This window comes from Ovis aries, chromosome 1, assembly GCF_016772045.2.
Source record: "Ovis aries strain OAR_USU_Benz2616 breed Rambouillet chromosome 1, ARS-UI_Ramb_v3.0, whole genome shotgun sequence".
NCBI lineage: Eukaryota > Metazoa > Chordata > Mammalia > Artiodactyla > Bovidae > Ovis > Ovis aries.
Genome location: NC_056054.1, coordinates 10,162,651 through 10,185,759, shown reverse-complemented (window position 1 = coordinate 10,185,759; position 23,109 = coordinate 10,162,651). Strand labels below are relative to the sequence as shown.

At 40.8% G+C, this 23,109-nt stretch overlaps 1 protein-coding gene across 7 annotated transcripts; it reads left to right on the top strand.

The window, feature by feature from the left end:
• Positions 1 to 1,496: 1,496 nt before the first annotated feature.
• On the top strand, positions 1,497 to 17,548 carry SFPQ (splicing factor proline and glutamine rich). 7 transcript variants are annotated; one of them, XR_009601252.1, is made up of 13 exons: positions 1,497 to 2,432; positions 3,133 to 3,321; positions 3,624 to 3,925; positions 4,021 to 4,116; positions 4,884 to 5,080; positions 5,179 to 5,263; positions 5,690 to 5,807; positions 6,208 to 6,256; positions 6,337 to 6,458; positions 15,118 to 15,166; positions 16,017 to 16,100; positions 17,099 to 17,279; positions 17,460 to 17,548. XR_009601252.1 is itself a non-coding variant. In XM_060418154.1 (11 exons), exons 1-10 carry the CDS (start codon positions 1,593 to 1,595, stop codon positions 15,139 to 15,141), a joined length of 2,022 nt encoding a protein of 673 aa, XP_060274137.1. In that variant the 5' UTR covers positions 1,497 to 1,592; the 3' UTR covers positions 15,142 to 15,166; positions 16,017 to 17,548. The 7 variants fall into 7 exon arrangements, 1 of the variants encoding a protein (XP_060274137.1); XR_009601248.1 differs by lacking the exon at positions 17,099 to 17,279 and adding an exon at positions 8,871 to 12,023; XR_009601236.1 differs by having other exon boundaries at positions 8,871 to 15,166.
• Positions 17,549 to 23,109: the final 5,561 nt, after the last annotated feature.

Genomic DNA, 23,109 nt, shown 5'->3' with positions numbered 1-23,109 from the left:
CTAACCACTGGACTGCCAGGCAAGTCCTGGTTTGGTGGTTCTGATGAAGTCAGACTCAGAAGTTACTATGTTGGCTGGGATTCCGAAACAGAGATTTTTTTTTTTTTAAGGGATGTTATTCCTGGCAATAACTAACAGGATTAACTACGATGTGGGTGGGGTGGCTAACATAGCATAGAAGGAAAGATGGCTGGAGGTGAGGAGGTAAAGGATTGACAGAGTATTACTGGGTGGTCATCCATTCAGATGGTGAATGATGTACAGAATTAGAAAAGAAGACAGGAGCCATGGGCTAATATTAACCAGAGGAGTTATCCACCCAAAGGTCTCTGCTGCTGCTGCTGCTGCTGCTGCTGCTGCTAAATCACTTCAGTCGTGTCCGACTCTGCACGACCCCATAGACGGCAGCCCACCAGGCTCCCCTGTCCCTGGGATTCTCAAGATGACACTAATTAGGAGAGGTATTAAGGGAAATGGCTCATGCACTTCGAAATAAGAAGCATGTTGTTCATTGGTTGATTCCATATATTTTTTTAATATGGTAATTTTAAAATATCTTAACCTGTTCATCAAGTGTTTTGTGGTAGAATTAAGAAAAATGTTTAATTTCTTCTGTGATTTGTGTTTGTAAATAGTCTATATGCTGCTGCTGCTGCTAAGTCGCTTCAGTCGTGTCCGACTCTGTGCGACCCCATAGACGGCAGCCCACTAGGCTCCGCCATCCCTGGGATTCTCCAGGCAAGAACACTGGAGTGGGTTGCCATTTCCTTCTCCAATGCAGGAAAGTGAAAAGTGAAAGTGAAGTCGCTCAGTCGCGCCCGACTCTTCGCGACCCCATGGACTGCAGCCTATCCCTCTGTCCATGGGATTTTCCAGGCAAGAGCACTGGAGTAGGTTGCCATTGCCTTCTCCGAAATAGTCTACACATATAACACAAAATCAAGGCCTTTTTGAGCAAGAGAACACTCACTTAAGCCTATTTAGACATTTATACTGCTAGAACCAATACTCCAATGAGGTTCCAAAATCAAATCAGTAAACGCTGTGTACGAAATCTGTAAAATTTTCTCTAATTCCATTGGCCCAGCACAAAGCTAATTTATGCTTTTGAACTGGAGACTACTATTCTTACTGGGGAAAGATCCCAGCAGGCTGCTCATAAGGGCAATCAAGAAAGAAAAGGGTCTCTCCCCAGGAGCTGATAGGGCCCTGGCTATTTGCTTTCACGGGAAAATTGCTGGGGAGAACCCATTCAAATATCTCCCAGCAAATCACGGTGGCCTACAGACAACTCTTTTCCCGCTCATTGGCCGACTGAAATCTTCAACCACTCCATTCCTCCCGCCTCTCATCGAGAGCCAATAGGAGAGATGAAATCTTCGTAACCTAGCGTCACCAAGCACAGTGCTTGCAATTGGCTATCGGAGCTACCGATCGAGAAGTAGGCGGGGCCATGCCAGCCGGCCTATATAAGAAGAGGACAAAGGCGGCGCGCCGCCTGTGTCATCCGCCATCTTGTGCGAAGCAAGGTGGCCTCCACGTTCCCTGAACGTCTTCTCCGCTTTTGCCTCGACCGCCCCTTGATCACAGACATGTCTCGGGACCGGTTCCGAAGCCGGGGCGGTGGCGGTGGCGGCTTCCACCGACGCGGAGGAGGAGGCGGCCGCGGCGGCCTCCACGACTTCCGCTCCCCGCCGCCCGGCATGGGCCTCAATCAGAATCGCGGACCCATGGGGCCCGTGCCGGGCCAGGGTGGCCCCAAGCCTCAGATCCCGCCACCGCCTCCGCACCAGCAACAGCACCAGCAACAGCAGCAGCCACCGCCGCAGCAGCCGCCACCACAGCAGCCGCCGCCGCTTCAGCCCCCGCCGCACCAGCCGCCCCATCAGCCGCCGCCGCACCAGCAGCCGCCGCCGCCGCCACAGGACTCATCTAAGTCTGTCGTTCCACAAGGACCCGGTTCGGCTCCCGGAGTAGGCAGCGCCCCTCCGGCCACCGGCTCGGCGCCGCCCGCCACACCCCCGACCTCGGGGGCCCCCACGGGGCCAGGTCCCACTCCGACCCCGCCGCCCGCTGTCACCTCGGCGCCCCCAGGTGCGCCTCCCCCGGCTCCGCCGAGCAGTGGGGTGCCCACCACCCCCCCTCAGGCTGGGGGCCCGCCGCCTCCACCACCTGCAGGGGGCCCGGTGCCCGGGCCTAAGCAGGGCCCGGGACCCGGCGGCCCCAAGGGCGGCAAAATGCCAGGCGGGCCGAAGCCTGGTGGCGGCCCGGGCCTAAGCACTCCTGGCGGCCACCCTAAGCCGCCGCACCGAGGTGGCGGGGAGCCCCGCGGGGGCCGGCAACACCATCCGCCCTACCACCAGCAGCACCACCAAGGGCCGCCGCCCGGGGGGCCCGGCGGCCGCAGCGAGGAGAAGATTTCGGACTCTGAGGTGAGTGTCAACCTGAGCTACGCGTCGGCTTTCCTAAGATGGCGGCGGCCCCCCTCCCCGCCCTCCATTTTGTCGGAGGCCGGAAAGGGCGCCTGCGCGCGGGAGGCGGGGGTGGGTGGGCGGGGCTGCGCGATTGAGGGGCGGACGGCGTGGGTCCGCTAGCGGCCTCCCTGGGGAGGCCTCCGGGCTGGCAGCGGGTGGCTTGAGGAAAGTTTGATGGGCCCTGTTAAAGCTAACGGATCCTGGGGTCCAGAGTAAAGAGTATAGCTTGAAATTTAGGATCGACGACATCGGGCGAGTTTTTCTCTTAACGCTTAGCCACAGGTTTCGTCGTTGACAACAGTTTTAATCGTTTTATTGATACCCTTCCACCCTTTTGATTTCTGTCCACTATAGTTTTGATGCTGTCAGGGACGTTAGGCATAAACGATTGACGAGGTTCCTGATACAGAGCCTACTCTCTAAAGAGACTTCTCAAGAGTATTATGATGGTTTCGGCTCTTTAATGTTATGAGTGATTACTTTGGAAGTCCGGTTAGGCATGTAATATGATCTTTAAAGGCAACAGAAAAGCAACCCCTATTGGACTGGTAACATTCAGTTTGGGGAAAAGACTATTGCTTCTTCCTACTTGCAGAGGTACCTCCTCCCTACTTGGAGAGGTACCTTGTATCTGAAAGTTTCCTTCCTTCTATATCAGGGGTTTAAAGCCAACTTGTCGCTTCTGAGGAGGCCTGGAGAGAAAACTTACACCCAGCGCTGTCGGTTGTTTGTTGGTAATCTACCTGCAGACATCACGGAGGATGAATTCAAAAGACTTTTTGCTAAATATGGAGAACCAGGAGAAGTTTTTATAAACAAAGGCAAAGGATTTGGATTTATTAAGCTTGTGAGTTTGGTTTCTGTGTTTTTCTGGTGGAATTCTCTTTTTTTACTACTACATAGTGTTTTTTGAACCAGCAACTTTATAAAGTTTTCATCACTAACAGAAAAGATGTAGCTGCTGTGTAGTGCGTAATTGTATTTTAAAAGGGGGATTGGGTGGGTAAGTGTCAGGGAAGACTGCTTGGAGATAAGTTGAACTGAGCTGGCAGAAGAATAGGATTGGGGGTTAGACTTGTAACAATTGTAGGGTGGGCGTTAGCCAGTTTTGAGGTCATTAACTTTGAGTGTATGTCTTGATGCTTGCAGGAATCTAGAGCGTTGGCTGAAATAGCTAAAGCTGAACTTGATGATACACCCATGAGAGGTAGACAGCTTCGGGTTCGATTTGCCACACATGCTGCTGCCCTTTCTGTTCGAAATCTTTCACCTTATGTTTCCAATGAACTGTTGGAAGAAGCCTTTAGCCAGTTTGGTCCTATTGAAAGGGCTGTTGTAATTGTGGATGATCGTGGAAGATCTACAGGGAAAGGCATTGTTGAATTTGCTTCTAAACCAGCAGCAAGAAAAGCGTTTGAAAGATGCAGTGAAGGTGTTTTCTTACTGACAACGTAAGTTTATATGTTTATCTTCGTAACTCTTATTAACTTAATGAAGAAATTGCAATATAGATGGAACAAAATTAAGATGCAACTATTTTTGTTAGAACTCCTCGTCCAGTCATTGTGGAACCACTTGAACAGTTAGATGATGAAGACGGTCTTCCTGAAAAACTTGCCCAGAAGAATCCAATGTATCAAAAGTAAGAACAATCTCTTAAAGTACAAAAGAGAACTTGTTCATTTTTTTTTTAAACTTTTAATTTTGTTTTGGAGTATAGCAGATTGACAGTGTTCGATAGTTCCAGGTGAACTGCAAATGGACTCAGCCATACATGTATTCATTCTCCCCCAAATGCCCCTCCCATCCTGTCTGCCCTGTAGCATTGAGCAAAGTTCTCTGTGCTGTACAGTAGGTTCTTGTTGGTTATCTATTTTAAATAATAGGAACGTGTGCATGTCTTACCCAAACTCTTAACTGTCCTTTCCCCTTCAGTAACCATAAGTTTGGAGAACTTGATAATTTTTCAGTTTTGCTTAATATGTACAAAAATCTTAGATATGCTTAATGAAAACATAGGTTTTGAAGCAGTCATTCAAATACCTAGTGTTTGTTTCTGTGGTAGGTAGATTTTATGTGCAATCTTGTTTTGTTTTTTTAACAGTTGTTAAGCTGTATTGTAGATATCTGGTTTTTCAAAATTGGAAAAATATTCTTTGAATTGAAACTTGGCTTGGGAAGTGGAATTAGGACAGTGGGGAAGGTAGGATTGATCTTCATTGCCTATGTTACTGTCTAGTATCATCCTGGTATGTGTAAAGAGATAATTACGAATCAAGGTGATTTTTGCCTTCCAGTATTTCTTAGAAGTGAGAAGCCAGTGGAAGGACCAGTGTTTTTTAGGGGATATCAGATTACATATATTTCTTGTGTGCATCCATAAATTGGTTCATATTTAAATATTGTCAGGGAGAGAGAAACCCCTCCTCGTTTTGCCCAGCATGGGACATTTGAGTATGAGTATTCTCAGCGGTGGAAGTCCCTTGATGAAATGGAAAAACAGCAGCGGGAACAAGTTGAAAAAAACATGAAAGATGCAAAAGACAAATTGGAAAGTGAAATGGAAGATGCCTATCATGAACATCAGGCAAATCTTTTGCGTCAAGGTAAAATACCTTCTGAATTTTGCCAGTAGGATCATTTGCCTTTTGAGCTTACCAGAATTTGTTAATGTGACTCTATAACAGAATTTTCCAATGTTCAGATCTAATGAGACGCCAGGAAGAACTAAGACGCATGGAAGAACTGCACAATCAAGAAATGCAGAAACGTAAAGAGATGCAATTGAGGTACAGTTTTGTCAAACCTTTGTTTCAGTGTTGCTGCTGCTAAGTCGCTTCAGTCGTGTCCGACTCTGTGTGACCCCAGAGATGGCAGCCCACCAGGCTCCCCTGTCCCTGGAATTCTCCAGACAAGAACACTGGAGTGGGTTGCCATTGTTTCAGTGTTAAGTGTACCTAAATTTTGCAGGTGAGTCAGTTGAGGTACAGAGATGTTAAGTACGTCAGTGTTGGTTTAATGCTTAAATTGCAAAATAGAGATTTCTGTTACATGGCTCATTTACTTTGCTGGAATACATTTAGGGCTTTTCGCCTTAGTCACTGTCCCAACCTTCGTTTGCTGTAATGCTCTTAAGTAAACTACTAGTTTCCTTCAAGCTAAATTTTTTTAATGTGCATAAAGTTTTTGTTTATGTACTTGGTGAATATTTCCAGGCAAGAGGAAGAACGACGTAGGAGGGAAGAAGAGATGATGATTCGTCAACGTGAGATGGAAGAACAGATGAGACGCCAAAGAGAGGAAAGTTATAGTCGGATGGGCTATATGGATCCAGTAAGTAAACTTGCAGTGTAATCAGAGTTCTCTACAGAATTTGTGGATACCTAGGGTGCAGTTTATTCAGTTAAATACCACTTTTCACATGGTAGCTATTCTGCCTTTTTCTTTCTTTTTAACCCAAGTGTTTATGATTGATAGGCCTTGAGTTTTACCTTCTCTTTGGGTGGGCCAAAAGATTTCATTGGTTAGGAAGAAGCTTGGTTTATAGGTTTTTTGATAATGGCATCTTTTTAAAAATTGCCTAATTGGTTTTTTCCAATTTTTGAAAACAATTTTTGTTAAGCTTTGGAAATTCCTTCTTAGGGAATTTCCAAGTTAAGAGTTACCAAGTTAAGAATGCTTGGTATGGGTTTAGTACAAGTGTATGAAAGGTTTTTTTTTTTTTTAATTTCAGAGAGAAAGAGACATGAGAATGGGTGGTGGAGGAGCAATGAACATGGGAGGTAAGAATGAAAATTAAATTAGTAGTACTAATGAAGAGCAGTATTTTGGTTGAGTGGTAACCAGCATTTTTGTTTCCTAGATCCCTATGGCTCAGGAGGCCAGAAATTTCCACCTCTAGGTGGTGGTGGTGGCATAGGTTATGAAGCTAATCCTGGAGTTCCACCGGCAACAATGAGTGGTTCCATGATGGGAAGTGACATGGTAATGTATCTTGTGGGACATAGTTCAAAAGGAAATTCTCATTCTCACAACTTATGTGTGTGTGTTTTTTTTGTTTTTGTTTTTTAAGTAGGTGACTGGACTTCTTTTAGTTCCCCTATCGTGTAAATCCGTAATATTGATGAATACCTTGGCAACATAGAAGAACTCAATGTGGTAACCTCACCTGATAAGGTTGCCAACAAAAAGTCAATACTGTTAGTAGTATGTTGGGAGTTATCTTTGGCAATAAGTAGACTTAGGTGCTTTCCATTATATTGCTTGTGTACTTTTGCACAATAGTTCATGGCAAATCCAAATTCTAAATGTTAGATACTACTGATTATTCTACATCCAAGTGAGAGTAATCAAATGGCAAGCTGTCATTCATAAAGCTGGTATTTGCCATAAGTGTGAATCAGACTTGTTTGTAGCTTGTAGCTTTAGGCATGTTTTAGCAATGTGTAGGCCTTTGACCTACATTTGGTGTGACTTTATCCATGAAAAGGGAATTGTTTAGTCTTCGGACTCGTCGTTTCCCTCCTGTTGGGCCTGTCTTTAGGTGTACTTTCTAAAATAAATGGACATCTCTTTTGCCACAGAATAGCAAAAGTCACTGTTATTTTTTAGCATACTAGTTGTGTGCATTTGATCTGAACCTTCTTGATGGTGTCATATTTTAGCTGTATAGATAGCCTGTCAGGATTCTTTAGGACAACCAAGAGAATTGGTCTGAGTGGTGATATCGGGATTTTACAATCCTTAGAAGAACTGAATATTGGCTGTAGAGGTGGGTTTGGAGAAAAGTGCTTTGTCACAACTGAATTGAATCTAATTAGTTCATCTACAGTCTTTTGGCAAAGGAGAGAAGCTGCAGTATATAGCTCACTAGATTCATTTTACAAATAATAAGGGTTTAGAATGGGGCCTCATCTACTTTAGGCTTTGAAGATTAGAATCATAAATAGTTGGAGGGTTAAATGTAGTGCTGTTAGCTTCAAAATGAATTTTAAAAATAATGTGGTATATTTTGGTTTATATGCTTCCTAATAGTCATATAGGTTCTATATCAAATTTGTAACTAATTTGACACGATGTTCCCACAGTTCAGATGTTATAGTCCTTGTGACGTATAGCTTCTGGATTCTAAGATGATGTGGTAACCCCCAAATTTCCTTTTCACCTTTTTGAGATAATACAATGCGCTGAAAACCTAAAATTGTTAGGATTTTGAAATAGTTTGAAGGGTTAGGATTTAGTCTTAAGTAGCCCTGTAGTATTTTATAGGAAGCATATTGAAATTATTTATTATAACAGTTTTAAACCCTGATACCTTTTTTTAATTTCTGGGGGGTTTTGTTGGATTGTTTCGGGGCTTTGTTTTGTGTTTTGAGCATACTCTTAATGATTGGTCTGCTTTATATGAATTTGAAAGATAGCTCAGTCTGCTGTGCTTGCATATCTGTAGGGTTACTGTGTTTGGGATCATAGGTTTCTAGGACTAGAATTAATCTGAAACAAGATGGAATAAAGTCCTGCTTTATTGCAGTCACTTAAGCTTGGTATTAATGCTGTTTGGGAGACACCCAAAACACGGAATCATAATTGTCGGGACTTTTCACAGACATAAGGGAAAACGAAAAGTTGGGCTGTTAGGAGGGTGGGCTGTATATTCAGTTAATTTGCAGCTATAAAGAACAGTACTGTGAACATAATTTCTCTGGTTTTATGTAGTGATGGCTGTGAAGGTGATATACTTGGAGAGAATATGGCAACACTTTTAAATCAAATTACTGTGCCGGTTAAGTGACTAAACCTATTAGTCTTCTATTCTTTTTCTTTTTGTAGTCTGGTAGCATTTTATTAAAAACTTTGAACCTTTTAAGATTTCTGCAACTTAGCAGATGTGTCTTAAGATCTTGAAAAGCACAAGGTTTCTTATGCAGCACATACCACTAACTGGTGAGTAGGTCTTTGTCACTTCATTGAGTGAATTGAATCTGTCTGGTTGGGCTTGTTAGGCTTACTTGGAAATTAAATTTCCTGTTCAGACCTTGAAAGCGAGAAGTTTGTAAGCTTTTCAGTGGGTTAATCTGATGTGAAATTTCTTAAAACTCATTTTGGAATGGGTTTTCACATCTGTACTAATTCTTAAATTTTTTAGCACTACAGGGAAGATCTATTCTTTGAAACAGGTGTATGAGAATGGCTCAAGTGGGAACATACCACAAGGCATGTATTATCGTAAACTAATTTTCAAATTACCCTTTTTTCCTTTCTATGTTCCCGGTACCTGTGGATCGACTCATTGGTGATTGTATCGACGAACGTTGACTACGGAACCTTCTAAAATATTTACTTAACACACATGGACATCAACTACATATAATGAACTGTTAATTACTGTTCCAATAGCGTACTGAGCGCTTTGGGCAGGGAGGTGCGGGACCTGTGGGTGGACAGGGTCCTAGAGGAATGGGGCCTGGAACTCCAGCAGGATATGGTAGAGGGAGAGAAGAGTATGAAGGCCCAAACAAAAAACCCCGATTTTAGATGTGATATCTAGGCTTTCATTCCAGTTTGTTTTTGTCTTTTCTTGTTTAGATAACCAATCTTTTAAATTCTTGCATTTTAGTAAGAAAGCAACCTTTTTATGGATGTTAGCAGTTTATTGACCTAATATTTGTAAATGGTCTGTTGGGGCAGGTAAAATTATGTAATGCAGTGTTTGCCACAGGGGAATTTTTTTTTTCCTTTTTTCTTCCTTTTTTTTTTTTAAACTGTATAATGTCCCTCAAGTTACGGCAGTGTACCTGTGCCACTGAATTTCCAAAGTGTACCAATTTTTTTTTTTACTGTGCTTCAAATAAATAGAAAAAATAGTTATGATATTGATCTTCAACTTTGCCATTCATGCTTCTATGCACATTAGGCTAGGTATTCCACTTGGAAAGCATAAGAGTGTCTAGGCCTTTGAATGGCATATGCCATTTCTGGGAAATGTTATTTGTAGGCTAAGTATTGCTTTCTACTTATAAGTACCCCCTTGTTTTAAAAAGAAGAAATGCTTATTGAAGTAGTTTCATGATTTGATTTGTTTGGCAAGGAAGCAAGCTGGTGCTAAGTATTTTTAAATGGCTATGTAAGCAAAGCTGAATTGTAAATCTTCATTCAGGAATGTGTATCAAGATTATGGAATGGGTATAAGACTATTGGTAGGGGGAGAAAGTGGGTATGACTTAAATGGATCTTTTATGGCCCTGTGATCTATTCTTTCCTTGAAAGTTTCTGAAGAAAAAGTGGAAAGATCATTTTGTTGCATTCCTCCATTCTTGTTTTTTAAAAAACGAGTCCCAAGCCCTACAAACGGCTTGTATTGAACTTTCACATTTGAATTAAAGATTGTTAAACATGAAGCCTTTTCATGTATTACTTTTAAGTGATTTATAAAGGTGGAGTTTAGTGTGAATAATTCAAAAATAAGAGGTGTAGTTAATCATAAAGTAGGTTAGAAATATATATACTTGTACTCTTACATCTCCTTGTGCTACTTCTATTGGGCAAAGTCTGTAGGACTATGAAAAAAACCTAGTCTGTTTTCTACGAGCTTGTAGTGACTGTTAATAACATACGGTGGGAGAGAACCATTCTTACGAAACATTTTTGTTTTTCATAGTTTCCTTTTGATGTGGCACAAAATCTGGAGAGAGTTGCTCGTGCTACACAGTACAGATGTTCCTTCCTCCCACCATAAAGCTTTCGGAGTGTTTCGATGGTGGTGTCAGTTTAACGTCAACTTCATTGACTCTCCTTCCATCAGAGACATTTTGACTTATTAATAAAATAGTTTGTTACTGGTGTCTGTTAGTACAGTGGGAACACCTGCTTTCCTAGTGTATATATAAGCAGAGAAACAATTTCCTAAAAGTAGTAGGTAAAGTAATTGAATGGTTTGGCTTTGATTTTAGCTATGTTTCCATTCAAATTTGTACATTATAGAACTCTTACTGTGGAATGTGTCTTCCTCCTTTTCACCTCTTTTAGTGTTAATTGGCAAAAGTAAAATTCTAAATCAAATCTTTGTTTAAATGCTGAAGTAAGTTTAGTATTGTGCCTGAGTACAAAGGGAAACCTAGAGTTGAAACAATTGAGCACTGTGCATAGGAAACCTGTTAATACTAAAACACTAGTGGAGTATAAAGGCATGCCACCACATTCTGGCTGTGTGACTGACAGGTACCTGGTGTGCTAATTAAGGGAGAGAATCTCGTTAGAAAATGTTCATTATTTCTGTTCACCAAGACACTTGGAAATGAGTAGTTCTACCATAATTATAGGAGGAAGTTTTGTCCCAAGTCATTAATTGGTGATAATGTATGAGATTTTCTGTACTGGAAACAAGGGTCTTGATTTGAAAGGAGTCCATTACAATTTGAATTGTATGGTAGGGACTCCGTTAATGATAAGAAAATAAGGGGTGTTCATGGGACACCCACAGAGGGTGAACTTGAATGTGTGGGTGGGGGCTGGTGGGGAAATGGGAAAATCTGCCTATAAAATTAATGTTTCAGTTTATTTTTCAGATTACATGCCTTTCTTTGTAAGGGATGCTGGCACAGACCCCTAAAATAAGCTTTTCGTAGTACTGTACCTTTGAAGAGTGGTGAAGGATGCTAATGGATTATCTCCTAAAAGTTGTGGTTTTGGTAGCCTTACTGTGTAGAATTGCTAAACATTGTTTAGCAAATAATGTTGCTTAGTTTTAACTAAGTTCTGACTTTTATCACTGAAATAGCAGTGTATCAAGGGTTGTAAGCTACTCAGACTTTCAACAAGTCCTGCAATGTATATCATAGCCTAATGTGAATTTAAATCATCTTAAAAAGTATATTCCTAAAAGCTGATTTACGAAACTTGGGGTGGGAAAGGGAAGGTAGTAGTTTAGAGGTAAAATTTTGGCCAGTCTTCTCATTTAAAGAAACCACCTGCCCCCATTTCCTCTTCTCCACTTTCTCTCATAATTTTAAGAGGAACGCTTGATTGTTTTTAAACTAACTGCTCCTCTTATTACTCCTTATCTTTAAAAACTGCATTCTCTAAGAGATCCCAGTGTATTTAATAGGACTTTAGAAACTTAACCCATTGGTTCATGTTTAGTGAAACCATAATCCTCTTTGCTTAAAACACTAATTAAACTTCTAAGAAGTACTGTAAAACCCCACCACTCTTTATCAGATGTATTATATCACTAATACAAATAGACAATAATTTGGGAAATTGTAATGTGACGCCTGTGCAATTTTTGTAAGTGGCATATCATGGCAGATCAAAATTTAGATACTTGGCTTTTCTTGGGCAAGCCACTAAGTTTGTGGCGGAATATTTTCTGGTGTTCTTGGACTGCAATTGTGCACTATTAAAGTAGTGGCCTGCTACATAACTGCATTTAGCCAGCATTTCTGCAGTGCGTAACTGTGAGGAACGTAGTACCGCAAATGGCAATGGACATTAGGACCCGGATGTAGTATTCCTGCTTGCTCCGAGATTCTCATTGCCGACTGCATACAGGTAGGTAAACAAGCAATATAATCTAACTTGGTGACTTGCTATGTACTTTTATTCCGTGGGCATTCTGACATCATACTTCTGACAATGAAATTACAGTGCAGCACCTAACACGTGTATGATAAAGCTAGCTTATGTCAAAACTGCGTGGGTTTGGGTTAGAGCTGTAATTTGTCAGGCAGAATTCAGTGCTGTTGCAGTTCTCAGATAAAAAGTGCAAACTTGAGTATTTGGTATGAATCTGATTCAGTTGTGTGGGTTTTAGTTGCATCGTAACTGAAGATAACATGAAACACATCAGTGGTGTGGGGGAGAGGGGACCATACCATGTTTGGAAAGTAGAGTGCTTTTAGCATCTTGACACAGACTCTATACAGCATGTGACAATTAGTTTCTGTTGTAGCAAACTGACCTCCCCATAGGTCAGCAATATCAATTTCAGAGTGTAATCTTGGTTATTACTCCACACGGTTGAGTGAATTAAAACTAAAAGTACAGTTTTTTTTTTTGCAATGTGATTTGAACATTTTTTAAATGGGCTCCATGGGAACAGCTTTGTTATTAACTGGGGGCATAGAGGGGAATCTAACATGAATAGTTCAAGCACTGTGATTTGTCTAAATATGTCTATACTCTAAACCTGGGGGAAGATGGTGTGGCATGTTGACTTGCCTATTGAATACATGTTGGGAATCATTTCCCAACTGTAAGACTTCGTCGTATTCTGTAGGATAACTGCAAATGTTCAGGGTAGCTTTTTGAATTTGGTTCCCTTAGCTTTTTAGGGATGAGATGTTGCAATCCAAACTGTTCGATTACCAAAATAGTAAGTCTTCAAAAGCACCCTCTGTGTTGTTCAGGATTTAAGCTTTTCCTCAACAGTTGTTCCAGACCTCAATTCAACTGAACTTTGGTCTATGAAACTGATTTTTAGCTAGCATGCATGAGAAATAGCTTTCATGTATAATGTTTTCTGCTCTGTAACTGGAAAGTTTGGTTTACTTCGCATAAATGTTGGCAAAACTCTTCATGATTATGAGAATTTCTTTTGTATCAAGAAAAATGGCTTGCTCTTTGGCAAGCAGTTCACATGGTGGGGACAGACTTGTAACTTTAATATGCAGTCCATTCAACCAAATGACGTGACTCCTGCTAGATGAAAGAATAAATGGTGACTAGTTTAGCTCTGTATTAGTAGTACAATGTACATCAAACATAATGCTCAGTATTAGTGACAATAGTGTCACGAAATTGGCATGCAATTCTGATGGGGTTTTCCTATGGCATAATCCATGAAGTTGGTAGCCAACACTTGGCTACCGTGGCTCAGTGATTGTTTAGAAATAAAAGATCAGGTTTATTTCTTAACAGTCAATAGCACTTTTGAGAGAATGTACTTAATATATGGACATCATCGGGTTGGGGGGTAATTTTGCTTCATTCTGCTTATTTCAAGATGATAGGCTTTTGCACTTTCAATGAGAAACCTGTGACTTAAGTTGATTCTTACTAGTTTCGATTTGTATGTAGCTGTAATTTGTGAATTTTAGTGCAGAGGGTCTTTTTAAAAATCAGTCAAAAAATGGGATAAACGGGTTTCAATAGTAACTATATCCCAGGTGCTTGCATTGTATTTCATAGTCTTTTCTTACTACAAACAAAAATTATTTTTAATGACAATGGTCGCAAGTTCAGAGGTGTGATGCCAGAATGCATTTTCGTACTGTTAGGCCCTTGGGAATAGATACCGGTGCTTTATGAAAGATGAAAGAAATGCAATGGGTGCTCTTCATATAAGGTTGCAAAACCTACAAAGAATGCACAATAGTCTCATTTTTCCCGAGAAAGATGCGTGTGACTAGTTTTGGACTTTTAACCTTAATGGGGGTTGCATGTTTCTTATTGTTAATCATTGTCAGCTGCAGTGACATGATCCACAGTCCTGCATTTACTGCCTTAACATTAATGATTTTGGATAGGTTTTAGAGAGCTGGGATGTTTGTTCTGGGCCTTTATTTGGTTTGGGCTTTAGCTGATAACGTTTCAGTGCTCTGTCAGCTAGTGCAGTTCTCAAACGGCTGCCTGTTAGGGAAAGAATTCAGAGGATTTGGCTGCTCCTAATCATCTGTCATTGCTGCTAGATAATGATTGGCAATTTTTAAGACTCAACTGTGGAACACACAGTTGTTGGTAAACCATCAAACTTAAATGTTGCTTTTGAACACCAGTGCTGAAAAGATTTATTCAGAGGGTGAAAAGGGGGCTGGATGCAGAATAGGATAATCTGGAGAATGGAGGAAGAATGCAAAACGATATAGTATCCCTTATGGATGGTACATGTGCAACAGGGAACTATTTCATATACCCTTGGCAGTCTCTGAGTCAGGGAGGAAGAAAAACCTGGAATTTGGATTAAGGCTGATCTTTCTGGTTTTTGTGCACTGTGGCTCTGCCAGGCATACATAGTGAAGGTGAATGTCTTCTCCCTCAGAAAAACTCAGGTTCCTTGCTGTCCTGATAAGGCATAGCTTCCCTGCCGTAACTTAAAACTCAGTGAGGACTTAAGAGGGAAAGAATGAGGCAAATATATAGGACTGCAGGATAACAACTGCATTGTTGTGTACTGTGGCACGGGGAGGGCACTCTTGGAGGACTCTCGGAGGACCACGCCTCAGGTGGTCAGTCCACCTGAGGATGGAAGACATACTTGGTGGGGAGCAGGGTATGTGCTTCTATATGAAAAGAGCCGATGTTAGAACTCATTTGGTAAGGTGAACGTTGTCACATACCTTCACATAAGGGATAGTATATTTTGGGTTGCAGTCAAACTTCATTGTGCTCAGACTGGTGAAGATGCAGTTAGGCTTTTGTAAATACAAAGAAGATACAGTTCTCACTCTAATTCAGGTGTCTACTGCTACTTCAGAATGATTTTAGATTCCACCCCACCCCCATGAAGTTTCTTCCTATTTTTTATGCTGTAACTTGCCCCCAATCTTTGTTTCTCGAATTTTACTCTTTAAATTTTGAAATTAACTAGCATTTCAAATCTTCATGCCCTTGTCTTTTATATTAACTTTTTCTTATTATTCTTTAGGTAAGAATGATTGATGTTGGCTGATAACTGGAGTGCTCATTCACTTGAAGTAAGCATCCTTGAAAGTCTACCTATTAAGGATTTGGGGTTTGGTTTCTATTTAATGGTTAAATGATTTTATTTAACTGTGGGGTGAAAGCCATTTGATTTTTAAGATGTTCACCTCTTGATACCCCTGTATTTTTGTTTTTTAGAATAGATGTGTGTGGGTGTATATGAGTTGGAAAGAAAAAAGGCTGGGAATACTTACTACAAAAATGTTAAACAGTAGAAGAAAAAGATGGCGTTAGATCAGAAAAGGCTTGAATTTGTGGAGAAACACTGTATTTTGTGGTACTCTAAAATCAACTTTGGACCAATTCAGAAATCTTGAGATTCCTTTTACATTATAAATTGTGAAGAACAATTGTTTCGTCACTGGTAGGGAGAATTCCTTAAGTACATTTGACCTTTGAACAACATGGGTTTGCGCTTCAGGAGTTCACTTAATGATGCAAGATTTTTTCTAATAAATACATACTACAGTGCCAGGTCTTACCTAAACAGTAACTGTGAGAGTGAACGTTGCTCAGTCGTGTCTAATTCTTTGCAACCCCATGGACAGCAGCCTGCCAGGCTCCTTTGTCCATGGAATTATCCAGGCAAGAGTACTGAAGGACGTCTTTCCAACCCAGGGATCGAGGCCAGGTCTTCTCCCTTGCATGTGGATTCTTTTTACTGTCTGAGCCACAGGGGAAGCCCATAGCCAAAAAAAAAACCAAACCACTATTGAAATCCAAACCTACGCTAAAATATATACCTGTTGATACAAGAATAAAGTGTACATGTTAAAAATCAGTTCAAAAATGTTCAAGATATGCCAAAGACGTTGTCATAACAAAGTTATATTTTAATGATAGGTGGATATAAGTTTTCAAGACATCACACAGCATGAGCTGATCAAGAAAGAAAGCCACAACTTGTTAGACTGACGAAGTATCAAGGTAAGTTGAGACTCTTGACTCTAAACTGTCCTCAGGAACTCCAGTGGTTATGACTTCGCCTTCTAATGCATGGGGTGAGGATTCAGTCCCTGGCAAGGGAGTTAGACTCCCACATGCCTCGGGGCCAAAAAACAAAAGCATAAAACAGAAGCGGTCTTGTAACAGATTCAATAAAGACTTTTAAAATGGTCCACATCAAAGAACATCTTAAAAAAAAATGTCTTCAGAAGGAATCTTGGGTGGTGTAAGATAACTACTTATGTGGATATCTCATTTTAATTTCTTCTATGTTAAAACTTACTTGTAGCAAGTATATTTTTATAACATTTACTTAAATATTTAATCATCTTTTTTTTTTTTAAGTCTTCTGAGGTGTAGTAGCCCATGGCTTTAGTCTTGTTTGGCTAAAGTCTCAGGAAAAACAGGGACTTTATTAAAAAACAGTTTTTAATAAAAACATATATAGCTCTATTTACCTTTACATCCATATAACAATGCGGAGAAGAAGATTTTAAGTTCCTATTTTTCATCCAGATAGTTAAGTGGTGGAGTCACTGATAGAATAGATGGAAAACAAAATCTAGAGGGTTGGCAATTTTAAAGGGCAATTCAACTCTGCTTTTCTGGCTAAAAAGTAGTCATAGACATTATGTAGACAAATGGACAATGACTGTGTTCCAGTAAAGGTGTTTTTTTTTTTTTTTTTTTATACAAAATTGGCTGTAGACAGCTTACCTATCTGATGTAATAAAAATTGCATTTGTTCATGGTATCACATAGGTATAAAGGGCTATTAATCAGTTGAATTACATTTTAATTCAGTTGAACTTTAAGCAGAAATGGGAGAATTGAGATCTGTGTCTTACACCTTAGAAAGTATTAGTTGCTCAGTTGTGTCTGATTCTTGCAACCCCATGGACTGTAGCCTGCCAGGCTCCTTTGTCCATGGGATTTCTCAGGCCAAGAATACTGGAGTGGATTGCTATTGCCTTCTCCAGGAGATCTTCCCGACCCAGGGATCAAACTTGGGTCTCCTGCACTGAGGGTAGATTCTTTACTGCCCAAGCCATCAGAGGGTGCCAATTAATGGAGTGTCTTGAAGAGATCTGCCTTTTAAGAGTTTGGTTGTCACTAAAAGTTGTTGTAGAAGATGGAAATAAAATTTAATAAACTCACTAGGTGAGTCTGGTATTAAAATTATTTGTGCTGTTTAACCCTTATTTATCTAAAGAAAATCAAATACTTATGCTACCACATTCTTTGTTTAAAGTTTATTTGATTGTTGCTGATAAATAAATTTGAGACCTTGATACCTAATTATTACGACTTTTGGAATAATTGTTTCCTTTTAATTGGCAGGATTACGTGAACTGTCCTGAAAACCAGTGAGGAAAAGAGCAGAGAGAGGAATCAACCTGTTGTTGAATAAAAATGTTTCAAGATGGGAATTTGTTTTGGTTTTGTTTTTAAGTAGGATTCTTCTATTTTCTAGAATTTTTCATAAGTGTCAGCAACTTATTTCTCAGTGGCATTGAGGTCATTCCATATTATATTTCTTGAGGCCTTTTTGGCAGAGCTATTTCAGCCTTTTTCCCCCCCCCCCAGCTTCTTAATAACTAATCAACCTGATGCCCTTATTTATTCACAGGTTTAGCTGTCAGTATCTTAAAAATTGCCTTCAGGGACTTCTGGCTGTCCAGTGGACCAGTGCGTGGGGTACAGGTTTGAGGCCTGATTGGGGAATTAAGATCTCATGTGCTGCCCGGTGTGGCCTTAAAAAATTGCCTTCAGTCTTCATAAGTTTTAGTCTTGGAGTTACCATGTGATCAGCAATTGTTAATTGCTTCAGAGGTGGCATAGGATGAGATAGTTAGCATCACTGACTTAGATGGATGTGAATTTGAACAAACTACAGGAGATGGTGTAAAGACAGGAGCTTGGTGTGCTGTGTAGTCCATGAGATAGCAAAGTCACAACAGATTCTAACGTGACAGTGACTGAGCATCAAAGCAACCGCTTAGTAGGTTTTTATATACCACTTACGTGTATTAGAAAAGGATTATCAAATTATGGTTATGAATAATTGGGTGTTACTTCACTCAAAGACTGAATTGCATGTTGCCAAATACAATATTTTGGTTGTCCTGAGTAGCAATTTGTAAACTGGAGTTGAATTTTATATACAGTGTAACGGGCAAATTCTCAGATTACCTATAAGTATAAGGGAAATACTGTTGTAATTTACTATAAAATCTGCTTATCCATTCTTAAAACTCATTACAATCTGACAAGCTCTTCACAAACCAAATTAATGTGAGGTATATATTCAAAAGTAATTTTTTAAACTTTTCTTGGTCAAGTTATATATTCAGTTGCTAAGTTATGCCCCAGCTCTGCAACCCCATGGGCTGCAGCACACCAGGCTTCTCTGTCCTTCACGGTTTCCTGAAGTTTGTTCAAAAAATTCATTTGATGATGCCATCCAACCTTCTCATTTTCTTGCCCTCTTGGCTTCCTAGCATCAGGGTCTTTCCCAATTTGTATCAGGTGGCCACAATATTAGAGCTTCAGCGTCAGTCCTTTCAATGAATATTCAGGGTTTATTTCCTTTAGGATTGATTGGTTTGATCTTGCAGTCCAAGAGACTCAAGAGTCTACAGCACCACAGTCTGAAAGAATTCATTGGCACGGTTCAACTCATATGACTACTGGAAAAACAGCTTTGACTGTATGGACCTTTGTCTCTGCTTTTTAATATGTTATTTGACAAGTTGTTTAAATTTAGGCTATAGTAGGGTTAAATAAAAATCCCTGCCTTGCAAGGTGTATTGATTAGTTGCTATTTTTAAGTGTGTATGTAGGGAAATGAGGGGAGCTTAAGTTGAGAACAAGCTACAAGGTTTTTAACAAATTGTGTATGAGGCATATAATGTTTTGCACACCTTCCATCTTTGATGTTAAAATGGGTTGGGAGACTTCCCCAGGGATCCAGAGTCTTAATCCATCTTGGAACTTGATTCCACATGAGCAACTGCCTGTGAGCTGTAGCGCCCATGTGCAGCAACAAGAGAAGCTCAAGCCTGTGCCACAGTGGAGACCTGGCACAGACAGATTTTAGGAAGTTCCATACTTGAGGTCAAGGAGGATGAGGGGAGGACAAGACTCAGTTCGGTTCAGTTGCTCAGTTGTGTCTTTGCGACCGCATGGACTTAAGCACACCAGGTTTCCCTGTCCATCACCAACTCCCAGAACCTGCTTAAACACATGTCCATAGAATTGGTGATGCCATCTAACCATCTCATTCTCTTCCCTTTCTCCTGCCTTCAATCTTTCCCAGCATCAGGATCTTTTCAAATGAATCAGTTCTTCGCATAAGGAGGCCAAAGTATTGAGTTTAAGCTTCAGCATCAGTCCTTCCAGTGAATACTCAGGATGGACCTCTAGGATGGACTGGTTGGGTCCGTTTGCAGTCCAAGAGTCCTCCAACAGCACAGCTCAAAAGCATCAATTATTTGGTGCTCAGCTTGCTTTATAGTCCAACTCACATCCATACAGGACTGCTGGGAAATAGCTTTGACTAGATGGACCTTTTGCTGGTCTCTGCTTTTTAATATGCTGCCTAGGTCGGTCATAGCTTTTCTTCCGAGGAGCAATGGTCTTAATTTTATGGCTGCAGTCAACATCTGCAGTGATTTTGGAGCCCAGAAAAATAGGCTCACTGTTTCTGTTGTTTCCCCCTCTTACTTGCCATAAAGTGATGAGACTGAATGCTATGATCTTAGATTTCTGAATGTTGAATTTTAAGCCAGCTTTTTTACTCTTTCACCAAGAGGCTCTTTAGTTCTGCTTTCTTCCATAAGGGTGGTGGTATCTGCATATTTGAGGCTACTGATACTTCTCCCCACAGTCTTGATTCCAGCTTGTGTTTCATCCAGTCCAGTATTTCTCATGATGTACTCTGCATATAAGTTAACTAGGGGTGACAATATACAGCATTGATGTACTCCTTTCTCAACTTGGAACCAGTCTGTTCAATGTCCGGTTTTAACTGTTGCTTCTTGACCTGCATAGATTTCTCAGGAGGCAGGTCAGGTGGTCTGGTATTCTGATCTCTTGAAGAATTTTCCTGTTTGTTTTGATCCACAGTCAAATGCTTTGTCAATAAAGCAGTAGTAGATGTTTTTCTGGAACTCTTCATTGATGATCTGTTCAGTTCAGTCGCTCAGTCATGTCCAACTCTGCGACCCCATGAATCGCAGCACATCAGGCCTTCCTGTCCTCCACCAGCTCTCGGAGTTCACTCAGACTCATGTCCATCGAGTCAGTGATGCCATCCAGCCATCTAATCCTCTGTCGTCCCCTTCTGCCCCCAATCCCTCCCAGCATCAGTCATTTCCAGTGAGTCAACTTTTCACATAAGGTGGCCAAAGTACTGGAGCTTCAGCTTTAGCATCATTCTTTCCAAAGAAATCCCAGGACTAATCTCCTTTAGAATGGACTGGTTGGATCTCCTTGCAGTCCAAGGGACTCAAGAGTCTTCTCCAACACCGCAGTTCAAAAGCATTAATTCTTCGGCGCTCAGCCTTCACAGTCCAACTCACATCCATACATGACCACTGGGAAAACCATAGCCTTGACTAGACGGGACCTTAGTCGGCAAAGTAATGTCTCTGCTGATGATCCAATGGATGTTAGCAATTTGATCTCTGGTTCCTCTGCCTTTTCTAAATCCAGCTTGAACATCTGGAAGTTCACAGTTCACATACTGTTGAAGCCTGGCTTGGAGAATTTTGAGCATTACTTTGCTAGCTTGTGAGATGAGTGCAATCGTGTGGTCTGGGGAAAGACTCAAGAAATTAAAGTGCCAATAGGAAAACATCCTGTTTTTAAGAATCTAAAGATTTAATGCAGCATGGTATTCCCCAAACTAATTTACTTACCAACTAAATTGTTGAACATGTAAATGTACGAATAAAATTAAACTTAGAAAATGGGTAAGTGACCTTGAGTTGGGCAAGAGATTATTAACTATAACACCGAAAAGGTGTTCAACAAAAAAATGGGCATATTGGGTTTATCACTTTCCTTCGAAGGAATATGGTAGTCCCTGGAAGTCCAGTGGTTAGGACTCCATGCTTCCAATGCAGGGGCCCAGCTTCCATCCTGGTTGTGCAGCTTGGCCATGAAAAATACATGTATATACGCTGAGATACCACTTCACAGTTCAACTATAGGATGTCTGAAGGTAATATGGTGTTCAGTTCAATTCAGTCGCTCATTCGTGTCCAACTCTGCGACCCCATGAACTGCAGCACGCCAGGCCTCCCTGCCCATCACCAACTCCCAGAGCCCACTGAAACTCATGTCCGTTGAGTTGGTGATGCTATCCAGCCATCTCATCCTCTGTCATCCCCTTCTCTTCCTACCCTCAATCTTTTCCAGCATCAGGGCCTTTTCAAATGAGTCAGCTCTTCGCATCAGGTGGCCAGAGTATTGGAGTTTCAGCTTCAGCATCAGTCCTTCCAATGAACACCTAGGACTGATCTCCTTTAGGATGGATTGGTTGGATCTCCTTGCAGTCCAAGGGACTTAAGAGTCTTCAACACCACAGTTCAAAAGCATCAATTCTTCGTAATATGGTGACTAGTTCATAAACACTGCGTTATAGAATTGAAATTTACTAAGAGAGTAGAACTTAAAATGTTTTCAAAGAAAGCAGCAGTTGATAGGTGCTTTCATAATGTATCCAGTCACAATGTACACTTTATTATACAATTATGTTTGTCAATAATACCTCAATAAAACTTGGAGAAGGAAAAGATACCACTTCACAACTACTAGATTGTCTACAGAAATGTGAAGAAATCAGAGCCCTTTTACACTATTGGGCAGAGAAGGCGATAGCACCCCACTCCAGTACTCTTGCCTGGAAAATCCCATGGATGGAGGAGCCTGGTGCGCTGCAGTCCATGGGGGTCGCGAAAAGTTGGACACAACTGAGCGACTTCACTTTCGCTTTTCAGTCTCATGCATTGGAGAAGGAAATGGCAACCCACTCCAGTGTTCTTGCCTGGAGAATCCCAGGGACGGGGGAGCCTGGTGGGCTGCCATCTATGGGGTCGCACAGAGTCGGAAACGACTGAAGCAACTTAGCAGCAGCAGCAGCATATGGTATTGGGAATGTAAAATTGTGTAGCCATCTTGGAAAATGGTAGCAGTTCCTCAGTTACCATATGACCCAGCAAGTCTAATAACCTGAGAGAAACAAAATCATGCTCACAAAATTTGTACATGAATGTTTATAGGATCATTCATAACAGCCAAAATGTGGAAATAAAAGTCACAGATGGTAAATAATGATATATCCATACTATGGAATATTAGCCATAAAAAAGAATGAAGTAGTGATATGTGCTACAACAGAAGTGAAGCCCGTCACAAAAGACTGCGTATTATATGATTCTATTTGTATAAAGCAGCCAGAACAGGGAAATCTATAAAGTAGGTAAGTGGTTGCTTAGGACTGGGGGAAAGGTGTTGAGAAATGGGAAAGTGGGAATAAGGATGTAATTGCTAAAGGATATAGGATTCCTTTTTGTGGTAATAAAAATATTCTAAAGTAGTAATGGATGCATGTATCTGTGAATAAACTAAAAACTATTAAATCATACTTTGGAGGGAATTGGATGGTATGTAAATTACATCCCAATAAAATGGTTTTTAAAAAAAGACTGTTGTATAAGAAGAGGCCTGAGCAGTAGGCTGAGGTAAGATTATTTGTAGGCCATTATTAAGGATTTTGATCACAACACTTTTCTTTTGTTCTTCACAAACAGCTTGAGCAACAGGCCCTGAGATCTCAGACCCAGATTATTAAAATTGCCTCCTAAATTGTCTGACCCCTTGCCCACTGTTATCCATTTCAGTAGTTCTATTATCTAATGCTTCATAACAAACCACCCCTAAATTTAGTGACTTGGGACAATAAATTATTATGGTGTTGAGAGCT